Source organism: Pistacia vera, unplaced genomic scaffold (genome assembly GCF_008641045.1).
Source record: "Pistacia vera cultivar Batoury unplaced genomic scaffold, PisVer_v2 Contig796, whole genome shotgun sequence".
Lineage (NCBI taxonomy): Eukaryota > Viridiplantae > Streptophyta > Magnoliopsida > Sapindales > Anacardiaceae > Pistacia > Pistacia vera.
Window position 1 is genome coordinate 1 of NW_022196663.1, and position 12,121 is coordinate 12,121.

Here is a 12,121-nt window from a genome sequence, read left to right on the forward strand (position 1 = left end):
TGTAATATTAGTTTATTCATGATGATGGAATGGTGATGATGGTAGCATTTTGTAAAGCCGCGTTTAAAGTAAAAGAGAGAAGAGTTAGCTGGTCAGCACTCTCGTCCGATGTTTCTTAGCAACACCATTCTAAAAATAACAACAAAATGAATCATAATTTTTTTTTTTTAATAAAAGTTTTTGTATTATTAATTCCAATAAATAGAAGACAAAACAGTTGTTTTGTTATTGGATTATTTGAGATCCATTTTCTTCACTAAAGTTTAGACCTTTTTGTGTTTTCATTTATTATCTCCTAACCCCATTTCATTCTTTCATCATTTCCACGGAAACTGGTAATAGATCCATCTCTTTTTCTTTCTCTTTTTTGATATGTTATCTAAGTTTTGTACTTGTTTAATTATATCTATACATTGATCTTCATGATATTGCGCCTGAGTTTCAAGATTTGTTATTGTCTGTTGACTGGTAGATAGATTATAATCATGCCTTTGCATTTTATTTTCTAAGTCTTAACTTTAAAACATCAACTTTGATGATTCTTGACTTGTGGGTTTTTTTCCTTTCTTTTTCTTTTTCTTTAAAGATGGTGAAAGGTATAACTTTTCTTCTAAAAAATGATAGCTTTGTATTGTGTCTGATCTGATATCGGGATTCTTTGATTCTTTAATGTGTTGTCTTGTTTCTGCATATTCGTTAAAATTTCTAACTTGGGATTTGTTGATTGTGTTATATATGTCAGTGTAATTGATGAGACATCTATTATTGAATGAGGAAAACTCTGTGAGGTCGGAACTCTAATTGTTTCATGGGCAACACATGCCGTGGATCTTTCACAGGAAAACTCTATCAGGGCTACAATCAGCCCGAAGACCATTCCAAGCGCAACACTAACTCTGATCGTTCCAGTTCTGATTATTCACCTTCTAGTTTGAAATCTCAGCAACTTGTTTCTCACGAATTTGCCAAAGAAAACCCTAAAAAAGATAACTCTGTACCTCTCATTAGTCCCACCAAGAAAGATAACATCATGAGGCGTGGCATTGATAACCAGACTTATTATGTATTAGGCCATAGGACTGCTAACATTCGCGATCTTTACACGTTGGGTCGAAAGTTGGGGCAAGGTCAATTTGGGACTACTTATTTATGTACTGAGATTTCCACGGGTATTGAGTACGCTTGCAAGTCAATATCTAAGAGGAAGTTGATTTCCAAGGAGGATGTGGATGATGTTAGGAGGGAGATTCAGATAATGCACCATTTGGCAGGTCACAAGAATATTGTGACCATAAAGGGTGCTTATGAGGATTCGCTATATGTGCATATCGTGATGGAGCTTTGCGGTGGAGGTGAGTTATTTGATAGGATCATTCAGAGAGGACATTACAGTGAGAGGAGGGCGGCTGAGTTGACAAAGATCATTGTTGGGGTTGTTGAGGCTTGTCATTCACTGGGGGTTATGCATAGAGATCTAAAGCCTGAGAACTTTTTGTTGGTTAACAAGGATGATGATTTTTCTCTCAAAGCTATTGATTTTGGACTCTCAGTTTTCTTCAAACCGGGTAAAAAATGACTGCTTTCTGCTTTTTGATTCTGTAGTTTCAGAACCTTTTTTGTTTTGTTTTTTGTTTCTTTTAAATAATGGTAAGGGAAGAAGCTAAAGAAGCAGAATGGTTTCCCTATAATCTTTTTATGGTATGTTTATGTAATTGGTTTTTCTCTGCTTTTGTTAATTAAGTAATTTGTGTTTTAATCAATTACTTTCTTTCATGTTATGGATGCTTGTTCATATTTATTTGCATGCACCTTGACTCAATGGTTAGTGGATCATGTTTCATACATCAATTCCATGATCTAGCAAAGGAAATATTTTAACTGAAACTATACTTGCTCTGCTAATGCCTTTAGATAATAATCAGGAAGCCAAAATCCAATTTCAAGAGGTTTACTGGCATATAATATGATGAGACCTTAGAGTGAACTGAAATCAATGTGCACCTGAATTGCATTTTGTATAACTGTGGATGTGATTTTCTGCTTCAGGTCAAATATTCACCGATGTGGTTGGAAGCCCATATTATGTTGCTCCTGAGGTACTCCTCAAGCATTATGGGCCAGAAGCAGATGTGTGGACAGCCGGTGTCATACTGTATATATTGTTAAGTGGAGTGCCACCATTTTGGGCAGGTAGGGCTGGACATTGTTAACTGTTAAAACAGAATAAGTTTTTCACGTGGTGTGCAATACACTGAAATGCTTTCTGTTTTGAGTTTAGAAACACAACAGGGAATATTTGATGCGGTGTTGAAGGGACATATTGATTTTGAGTCAGACCCTTGGCCTGTAATATCAAACAGTGCAAAAGAACTAATCCGGAGGATGTTATGTTCTCAACCTTCAGAACGCTTGACTGCTCATGAAGTGTTATGTATGTATAACCTGTAATGCAATTCTTTCCTTATGATTTTTGTACTTTTGGGAAACTGGGAACCTGAAAGGTTTTGCTTAAAGTAGTTGTTTTCTGAACTTGTCAGTATGGCAAGTAAGAAATTGCATTTATTTGTTGTTCCAACCAATTTTAAATGAAACTGCAGTATATTTGTTTCATAAGTCTTAGTTTTGCAGCTTTGCTCTTGGATAGGAATAGTAATAAGACACTTCTTTAAGAAGTTTTTGCTACTTTTTACAAAATTTAAGAACCTGGAAATTTCTTCTTAAGTAGGAATTCAATTCATTTGTCAATATAGCTTTGGCAACTTATTGATGGGTGGTTGTTTTTGAGAAATATTGAGGACCAAATTGAGTTTGAATCATTTATTTCTTTATGATTCCTTTAGGTCATCCTTGGATATGTGAAAATGGAGTTGCTCCTGATAGGGCACTAGATCCAGCTGTACTTTCACGTCTCAAACAGTTCTCTGCTATGAATAAACTGAAGAAGATGGCTTTACGGGTAAGGGCAGTTGCATGCATGTATTTGGATGCCAATAAACACACCTAACGTTGAAGGCATGAACATTCTGCACCGAAGCATAAGAATATTGGGCCTTTTTCTTTTTGCTCACAACACTTGTGTTACTTTAGCATGCTCTTTTTTGAGGCCAAAGCTAGACCCTAATATGATGAGAAATTCTATTTGCCCTTTTCATTACCAGGTTATAGCTGAAAGCCTTTCCGAAGAGGAGATTGCTGGTTTGAGGGAAATGTTTCAGACAATGGATACTGATAACAGTGGTGCAATTACATTTGATGAACTTAAGGCTGGTTTGCGAAGATATGGCTCTACCTTGAAGGATACAGAGATACGTGATCTTATGGATGCGGTAAGTGCTTGTGTGTGTATGGGGAGAGAGACTTGTGTGTTTGTACTTTTCAATTTTGATACAATTGTGTTTCACTGAATTGTCATGAGTTGAATATATCTATTTTAGTACCGTTTTGCTTGATTTGAGAGTCAAGTGCATGCCTGTAAGTTTACCTTGTCCACTTTGGATGGCAGTGAAAAATATTTTTCTGTTTCTATGGTTGAGTAAATTTTAAGTTTGAATTGCTTGGTAAATCAATGATATTTTAGATATACTTAGATTTTTTATTTTTTTTTAATTTTTTTTTTGGGGGTAATTCTATTGAAAATTTACTGAACGAGCTCTCCTCTGTCTGGTTGTGTTCTTGTAGCGCATTAGTTTAGCTACTTTGTTGGTTAGAAAAAGAAGAATTAGTCAAAAACATTTTCCCATTGAAAGTTCAACTTCAAATTTACTTCCTCTGTTGGAAGAGGCATGAACTAAGGTTTTTTTTTATGTAATTGTATTCTCTGTCAATATTTGGTGCTAAGGCCTTTTGTAAAGGACCATGTGAGTGTTATGGGAATATTTGAAAGCATTTTCGGAAATATTAGTTGAAATATGGCCATATTCTTCTGGAAGCAATGTGGTTAGGGATTGTGGTGCTGTGTTTTAAGTTGAATGAGGAATAGTTCTTTGGTTTTGATATGCTGAATCATGGGAGGCTCGAATAGGCCGCTTTAGTTTTCTATTTGATTAGTAATCTGTTTTGCAGCAATAGATATCATTTGCAATTTGGGTGAAGTTCTTTGGTAAAATAGTAAATTGATGGCCCTCCTTTCTCATGGTACAGTTAAGAAGCAGGGGATAGTATGAACTTTTGTGAATACAAATTACCTTATACTTCTGGTTAAATTGGCATTCAATCTTGATATGATAAGACATTGAACTCTGCAATTATTACAGTTATTCGGTTATTTCATAGTTTCTTCATATTTCTAATCAGCTGAGCTATTTGAATTGGTTTCAGGCTGATGTTGACAACAGTGGAACCATTGATTATGGGGAATTTATAGCAGCAACAGTTCACCTCAACAAATTGGAACGAGAGGAACATCTTGTGGCAGCCTTCCGGTACTTTGACAAAGATGCAAGTGGTTATATCACGGTTGATGAGCTTCAGCAAGCTTGTGCTGAACATAACATGACAGATGTTCTCCTTGAAGATATAATCAGAGAAGTTGATCAAGATAATGTAAGCAATCTAAATTTGTTAACTTTCTTTTCTCTTGAATCTTAGACTATAGTTGTAAAATTTGCCTTCATTATATTAAAAATTAAGACGAAGCCTGAAAAGGAATGAATCTTAGGCATAGAACTCGCGAGGCCAAGTTTTAATCAATGGGTGAAGTATACCTCTTACCAAAATATTTTTTGGTTTTACAAGTTTTGGATGCCTTGCAAGTGCTGAAGATTAAATTTGTTTCTTTTGCTTTTGTTTGTTGACCAAGCTTCATTTGTGGATGTGTCATTTTCCCAGGATGGAAGAATTGATTATGGTGAATTTGTTGCCATGATGCAAAAAGGCGATGCTGGAATAGGCAGACGAACCATGCGAAACAGTCTAAACATGAGCATGAGAGATGCGCCTGGTGCTCATTAGCTTTCAGTTATAGACCTCATGTACAGGTATTGCCAGCTTCTGAATTTTAGCTTTCCTTTCTAGTTCCTGTTTCTTGTGGATTTTTTTGAGCTGAAAAAGTCAAATGGTTTGAGCTGCTATAATTACGAAACATTTTAGATGAGAGGTGAAGATTTGTAATTAACCACAATATAATATATTTAGTCTTGTTATGCGAAGATGAATTCAAGACCTGGTAGAAAAATCAGGGGATTGGATTAATTGTATTACCGTTAGGAAAAAGATTTAAAAGACAGTCGATACGTGTGTTGGATTAAACTTACAAAGTTACACCTCTGCAATTTGCATATAATTACCAAGCTGTAATTATTTTTTCCGCAAGTCTGTTTTCTAAACTCGGTTCATTTGCAGGTTGTACAGCAAGCATGAAGAGGATGATTTATTACCATGCTTTGAGAAAATGTTTTTGGTTCCTTGTTAGCTCCAAGACCTTATTTATGCCAAAGATGAACAATAGATAGGAGATGTTCTGTGCATGAGTTGTTATTGAGATGTGTTTATGTTCTTGTATGACTTAAACAAAACGTTAGTTTTGCAAACTTCCCAGAATATGAAGTGGTAAAGCTATTCAAGACAGGTTTGCTGTGTTTTACATTTATCTGATGCCTAATGTGAATTGTTGCAGAAAATGGATTTATGTGCAAAGTCTTGAGCACATGGAAAGGCTTAATTTGTATGAACTGTGAAAACTTTACAAATTATGATCATTGTTCATGAATCATATATTACATCAGAAAAGAAAATTACAAAAGTACAGCAGAAGCTGTAGAATCAGTTCATCTTATTTAAGAACTGCTATTAATTTGACCTCGTATCATAAAAATTTCAATTAAGTGTTCCTTTCATTGACATGTACCTAAATAAGGAAGTGATCCATTTTCTTTTCATGAAAACAGTAACTCTCCGGGTTATCTAATCTGAATTGCAACCCCTCGCTATTTGCTAAGCACTCCCCAAAACTGCAATTTCTTGTGCTATTGAAATTTCCTGCAAAACAAAAAGCAGATGGGGAAACCATAATGTATATTAATATTTGATAGTGAGAAATAATGGTGAATTTCATGAATTAAGATATCAAACGAAGTTGTTTCAAAGGATTAACCCCTTAACTCAAGTTCAGGTGTAATATATGAAACTCAATAACTGCTGAGTTAATGAAAATCTGTTATCATATAAACTTGCCTTCAACTTGGCATCACTTGAGAATATGCATCTTGATGTAATAGCGTGTCCCTGATCAAACAACCACCCTACTTCACAGAAAGTTCCACCATCTTCACTTTCTTTTAGCGAACACCACAACTGCCTTGGAAGCAATATTACACCCGATTCATCTCTCGTCGACTTCTGCATGCTGCCACCTAGAAGTTCTTGGGGAGGATTCTAAAGTTTTCATCACACATTTACACAATATACTAATTAGTCCTTGAATATTCCTTTTCCACTAAATCATGCTTAATTCTTCAGGATGATGTTGATTATGGATAGATAACAGAATAAGTTCAAAACTAGAACTCAGTGCAAGAAATGAACAACCAAGAAATTCACGTGACATAATTGATTAGTCTTTGAGCAGAGCAACATAAGGTAGCTACTGTAAGGAAGGAAAAAAGACTCAGCTATCTTTTCCACATATCAGAGATCCTTACAGGATCAGCTGCATTACTGGGAAAACTACTCAGTTCATGCAACAGTAATGCAAGATGGTCTGGAAAGTCACTTTTATTGAGGCACAAATCATCTCCCGTTTACCAAGAGAACCCCAGGGAGTTCAAATTACCAAAATGCAAAGCTTTTTTACAGGTCTCAACAGCCAACAATGCTCAATTATTTAACCTCAAGCTAATTGTGAAAAAAGAAAATAACCTAACCAAAGGAGATTAGATATGATGAACAGAAAGAAAGATGATCTAAGATAATCATCACTGTCTTTTTCTACTAAATTCAAATGAATGAAGTAACAATTTGCTTCTCCCTAGTAGCAATATAGTTAGCTACAACAGTTTCCACAGGATGGTTCAAAGAAAAAACAGCTGTTTCTCCTCTATTTTCTTTGGGAAACTGTTTCATTGATGTTCCAAAATCTTAGGTAGATCACACCAAGGTATTAAGAGAAATCATTTCTTCTGATTTCATACACGAAAAAATGACAGAAAACCAAGTGACAAAACATAAAATATTTTTAAGCTCTGCTAGTGACTTATTTGAGAGACTTTTCTCAACTAAACAACATTAATTTTAAGGTTTAGCAATTGCTCCACAATGTTATCACAGAAATATAAGCCAAATAAGAAAAAGTAGGAAACTCAACAACTCACATTTTGAGAACTGGTGAAACAGGCAACAGCACTAGGACCCTGCCAGACGCCGACCACCTCTGAAGCTTTCATTGCATCTGTAGCTGCAAAACCAGAATCACGGATTGCACATCCCCCAAGCTGCTCACCATTTCTAAATGGTCCATACCACTGCTCACAAAAAACTTTAATGTTCTTCAATACCATTTTCTTATTTTCTTCACGAACAACCTGAATTATCCTCACACGAGATTCTCGATCCTGAGGATTGATTAAGCAATGCTCCAACTCCAATAATCTATATGTACCATGATCCCCAACTGGCCAAACAGCCACATAACAACCACTAGATTGATATGCAAAAGTAGAAACTTTATTAACTTCGCCTCCAATGTTTCGCTCATCAATGCTATACTGTGTTGCAGCATCTGCTTCACATCCAACAGTTGGGAGTAGTTTTATTGTTTTGTAAAACATAAAACTCTCTTCTGGTTGAGCAAGTGTGGGGCACTGGGTCTGCCAATCTAAAACCTTAACCTCCCACTCTCTATAAGCTTCAGGTACAACAGACTCAGGAAGTTCAATTGGGATTCCTTTACTTGTGAAATCAGCTCCATGTCCATCCCATTCACCGGACACATTTTTGGCAAATTCTGGCCATGCTTTAACATATAACAGGAGAGTAAAATCGGTTGAAAGATTGCAACTTTAAATTAAAGTCAATTCCTTTAATCTCCCACTTGGTTCCTTATGAGACTAGAAAACAGGGAAAGTGAAACTGTTGAATGCTATTGTAGATTGAATTGAATCGAACAGTCAAGTCCACACATGAATGACAATATCAACAACAAAAGTTAAGTATTTCCTACTACTAATTCACCCAGATACAATCAGCAAGAGCAAGAATTCCAAATATTGTATCCATTGAATAAAGCTGAAAAAGAAGAAGATTAAAGAGAGCAACTTACAATTAGTTGTGGTGGTGGTGGAGGGAACTTGAATGTCAGATAAGCTGGTTTTCGCGACGAGAGAGACGGGCAGAGTTGGTTGGTAACAGTGATAATTGGATTTAGGTTGAAGTGGATGAAGAGTGAGTTTGGAGGGATGATGAGGGTATGTGTTCGGGAGCTTTGGCAGTGGGAAACTGATTGAGTTTAAGGTTCTGTTTTGGGAGATTATGGTATTTGCTGCCAATGCCATTGACAGAGTGTATCCTCTCCGTTTCAAAGAAATTCAGTTATCTGGGAAAAGTGAGATTGACAATGAGAGTATCTGCATTCAATGGCCTGAAAGAGAGGAGGAGAAAAAACAGAATATTCTTGATTCAGTGATGGAGAGAACTGTCAACTGCCTGTTCCTGCGCAATCTGTATGGTTGGAGCATTGGGTCCAATTACTTCTCCAAATACCCAGGAATTGGGTTCTCATAATTTGGGTCAAAATTCCAAGCCCAACATTTGCTGTGATTGGTCTGACACAATGTCCATGGACCATACCCAATAGTTTCTTTCTACTAACCGATAAAATCCAGATAAATTCCTCCGTATATTCTAATCTACAAGTCTAGAATATTTTAGATAACTACAACATGAGATGTGTTTTTTCTTTTGGATGACTGGGGGTGTTCAGGTCCACCTACACGTATTTTAACTAATCTTTCGAGACTTTAAAATTATCAGCCAAGTAAAAATTTCAATGATTATCATTATTAGCAACCGAAAAGGGATTTGAATTCAAAACTTCTAGAGTAATACACTCAAGAGTTTATATCGAACCACTTGATCACCCAAAAATAGTTATGAGATGTGTTTTTAACTTGTGGTTTTAGGTGGTAAGTTGATGGAGATAAAAAGAAGACTTGTATTTTCAATATTATAAATTGGGAACCACAGCAAAGTGCAAGATGAGTCAACTTTCTACTAAAATGGCATGTTTAAATCATTGGCAATAGTAGTTTATTCTGGTGTGTAAACAAAAGGGATGTGGAAAAAGAGGTAGGTAAGAGTAATTTTCGCGGACATTAGTGGATCTAAAATGGAGTTGAAGAAACATGGTAGGACTATAACAAAACAGTGACATTTTGAACAGGTGATATTTATGGCTTGAGAGCTCTCCGCTAACTAACCACTTTCCTCACTTCTCCCTACGATTTTTCAAATTTAACCTTCAGATGATCGTCTCTTCACTTTTTATAAATGGACCCTTAAAGTTTCAAAATTGTATCATAGATACCCTTTTACTTTTAGGCTTTTACCCTATTTTTGTAATGTTGTCTATTGAAATAGATGAGTGTAATCACAATATTAAAGTATGTAAAAAATAATATTTAAAAGCCAAATCCCCAGGTGGGGTTCCTGTAATGTTGACCTTCAAATTCAATGCACAAATTTAGTAGCGGTGGTAAGCATGATGGGATTCATGTGGGCAGTAGAAGTCTGTAGTCAAAGACACGTATATAATAAGAAATATGTTACCTGTTTTGAGTAACTTACAGCAACCCAGTTTCTGCACCGACAGAAGAGAATTCGAGGTGATGAAATGAACCAAACCCCACTTCACAAATCTGAATCTTTCTTGGACTAGTAATTAAAAATGTGGCATCCCATCACATGGGTGAACATGGATTTGGCATCATTCTGTCCAGCTTTTCTGTAATTTACTTTTATTCCACCGACGATTAAGCCTGTTTAGTATAATAGTTTATTTTTGTTCATAATTCCACTACAGTTTGTATTGAAAGTTAGGGTTTCAAGTCTCATTCCAAGATTGCTTGCAAGAAACAACATTTTATGTATTTTTTTTTTTTTTAATGACCAGAGTGTTTGGACTACTTTACATACACCTTAACTAATTTTTTAAATTTTCAGTGGTTATTCTTATTAACAATTAAAGAGGGACTCGTATTCAGAATTTCTTGAGAAATACACCTAAAAGTTTTTATCGAATCACTTAATCATAGTTTTATAATCTATATAGGATTAACTTTTCCCAGTGGAAACAGAAAGAATGAAAGAAGATAAATACTCAAATAATAATAATTAAGATAATAACAATCGTATATACTAAAACGTATACAAAAAAAAAAAATGACTGTCTAATCAACATATATAGAGTAAAATACATGCACCAGTTCATTAATGGTGATTTCTAGAAGTCCCTTCAATTTTTCCTTGTTTATAAAGAAGCCCAGATTCTATCTTCTTCTTCTTCTTCCTCAATCCTCCTCCACATACTTTTCATGAATCAACATTAACAAAATGAGCCAAAACAACATAAAGAGAGTAATTAAATTGAACCCATACAAAAAAATTCTTTTCTTTTCTATCTTCCATTGACAGATCTGAATCTTTAGAATCTTGAATAATCTTATTCCAGAAAAAAGCCTAGCCAGATTAAGCTTTGTTCTGTGTGAACCACCTCCAATTAATAATATTTCTCACACAAGAGGCACCGAAAATTACGTACATTAACCTTAAAACAACCGCTTTCCATCATCGAAATTCTTGGAATAATCAAAAGAAGTGTACTTGCACGTTTGAGGAAGAGCAACTTTATCAGATCCCACAAGCTTTCTGAGCTCAAACTTAACCTTGTAAAAAACATGCCTCCAACTTCCCCTATTATGGCAACCGAGAATTACAGTTTCTTCTTCATTCATCTCCAGATCTTTAGCGAAAATCGGCTTTCTCGACAAGATCCAAGTCCATCCCCAGTCCCACCACTTCCTTATCGAACTCCCCGCGTATTCTCCCATGGAGGAAACTGATTTCGATCTTTGAAACGCCCATGAAGTTGTTCGCAAAGAGAGGGGTTGAATCTTTAGGGAGAGAGAAGATAGCCGGCGACGGAGGTATGGCTTCTGGTCGGTGGTGGACTCGGTTTGTGAAAGCGGGAGTGACTGGTTCTTCTGAAAGCTTTGACTAATGGAGCTCATGGTGGCCGGGTGGCGTTTAACTGAAGAAGAAGAAGAAGAAGAAGAAGAAGATGAAGATGAATGTGAATGTGAGGTGAGAGAGGTTGTGTACTGACTATTGAGAGGGAGAGAGAAAGAGTAGGGAAAGGGAGAAGAAATTAAAAGAGGTGAAATGCAGCGTTCACAGCTCTATCACAGCCTGTTTTATTCTTTTTCTTTTGTGGGGGTGAGGTGGATGATGTTGCCATGGTGTTATGGTAGGGTCCATACATGTATGTATTATCACCCATCCATCCATCTATCATACATAACATATACACAATATATATATCTAGCCATGATTAGTACGTTGGTAAAGATATATAAAATTACACATCTGACCATGATTAGTACATTAATTAAGGTATTGATTAGTTGTGTACATTAATGAAGGTATTGATTAGTTGTTATATATTAGTCATGTTAACGACTTTAAAGAAAATGTTACACTCATAACCTCTGTTTATAGACTTTTTCCCACAACGAGAAATACTAGATGTACAAAGACTCCTATAAAGAGTCTTTATACAAAGTGATGTGGCAGCTGCCACACCACTAGTTTGTGAAAAGAAAGACTCCTATAAAGAGTCTTTGTACAAAGTGATGTGGCAGCTGCCACACCACTAGTTTGTGAAAAGAAAGAGAAGAAAGTGATGTGATAGCTACCACACCACTAGTATGTCAACGTCAGTCTGTCACATCACTTTGTATAAAGACTCTTTGTAAGAGTCTTTGTACCTCTAGCATTTCCCATTAATAAATATGAACATACTCTGTGTGTGTGTGAGTGTACATGTGAAGTGTGAACCAATCTTGAAATTTTTAATGTATGAATCAAAGGCGGATGCTTGATCACTAATTAATGAATTCAGAATTTTGTGAAA

General features: G+C 35.8%; 3 protein-coding genes across 5 annotated transcripts; 1 reads left to right on the forward strand and 2 right to left on the reverse strand.

The window, feature by feature from the left end:
* The first annotated feature begins 70 nt into the window (after positions 1 to 70).
* Positions 71 to 5,710, forward strand: LOC116117022 (calcium-dependent protein kinase 26). Of its 3 annotated transcripts, none has more exons than XM_031403056.1 (9): positions 71 to 91; positions 743 to 1,565; positions 2,047 to 2,190; positions 2,279 to 2,431; positions 2,841 to 2,956; positions 3,159 to 3,326; positions 4,318 to 4,542; positions 4,828 to 4,976; positions 5,341 to 5,710. In XM_031403056.1, the coding sequence occupies exons 2-8, from the start codon at positions 809 to 811 to the stop codon at positions 4,948 to 4,950; spliced, it is 1,686 nt and encodes a 561-aa protein (XP_031258916.1). In that variant the 5' UTR covers positions 71 to 91; positions 743 to 808; the 3' UTR covers positions 4,951 to 4,976; positions 5,341 to 5,710. The 3 variants fall into 3 exon arrangements, with proteins under 3 accessions (XP_031258916.1, XP_031258915.1, XP_031258917.1); XM_031403055.1 differs by lacking the exon at positions 71 to 91 and adding an exon at positions 140 to 335; XM_031403057.1 differs by lacking the exon at positions 71 to 91 and adding an exon at positions 576 to 596.
* On the reverse strand, positions 5,669 to 8,733 carry LOC116117023. The gene is made up of 4 exons (XM_031403058.1): positions 8,255 to 8,733; positions 7,308 to 7,948; positions 6,172 to 6,372; positions 5,669 to 5,976 (listed from the first exon to the last, which is right to left on the reverse strand). The coding sequence occupies exons 1-4, from the start codon at positions 8,484 to 8,486 to the stop codon at positions 5,932 to 5,934; spliced, it is 1,119 nt and encodes a 372-aa protein (XP_031258918.1). The 5' UTR covers positions 8,487 to 8,733; the 3' UTR covers positions 5,669 to 5,931.
* A 1,624-nt stretch (positions 8,734 to 10,357) lies between these two features.
* On the reverse strand, positions 10,358 to 11,382 carry LOC116117029. Its single transcript, XM_031403064.1, has one exon. The coding sequence runs from the start codon at positions 11,217 to 11,219 to the stop codon at positions 10,758 to 10,760; it is 462 nt and encodes a 153-aa protein (XP_031258924.1). The 5' UTR covers positions 11,220 to 11,382; the 3' UTR covers positions 10,358 to 10,757.
* Positions 11,383 to 12,121: the final 739 nt, after the last annotated feature.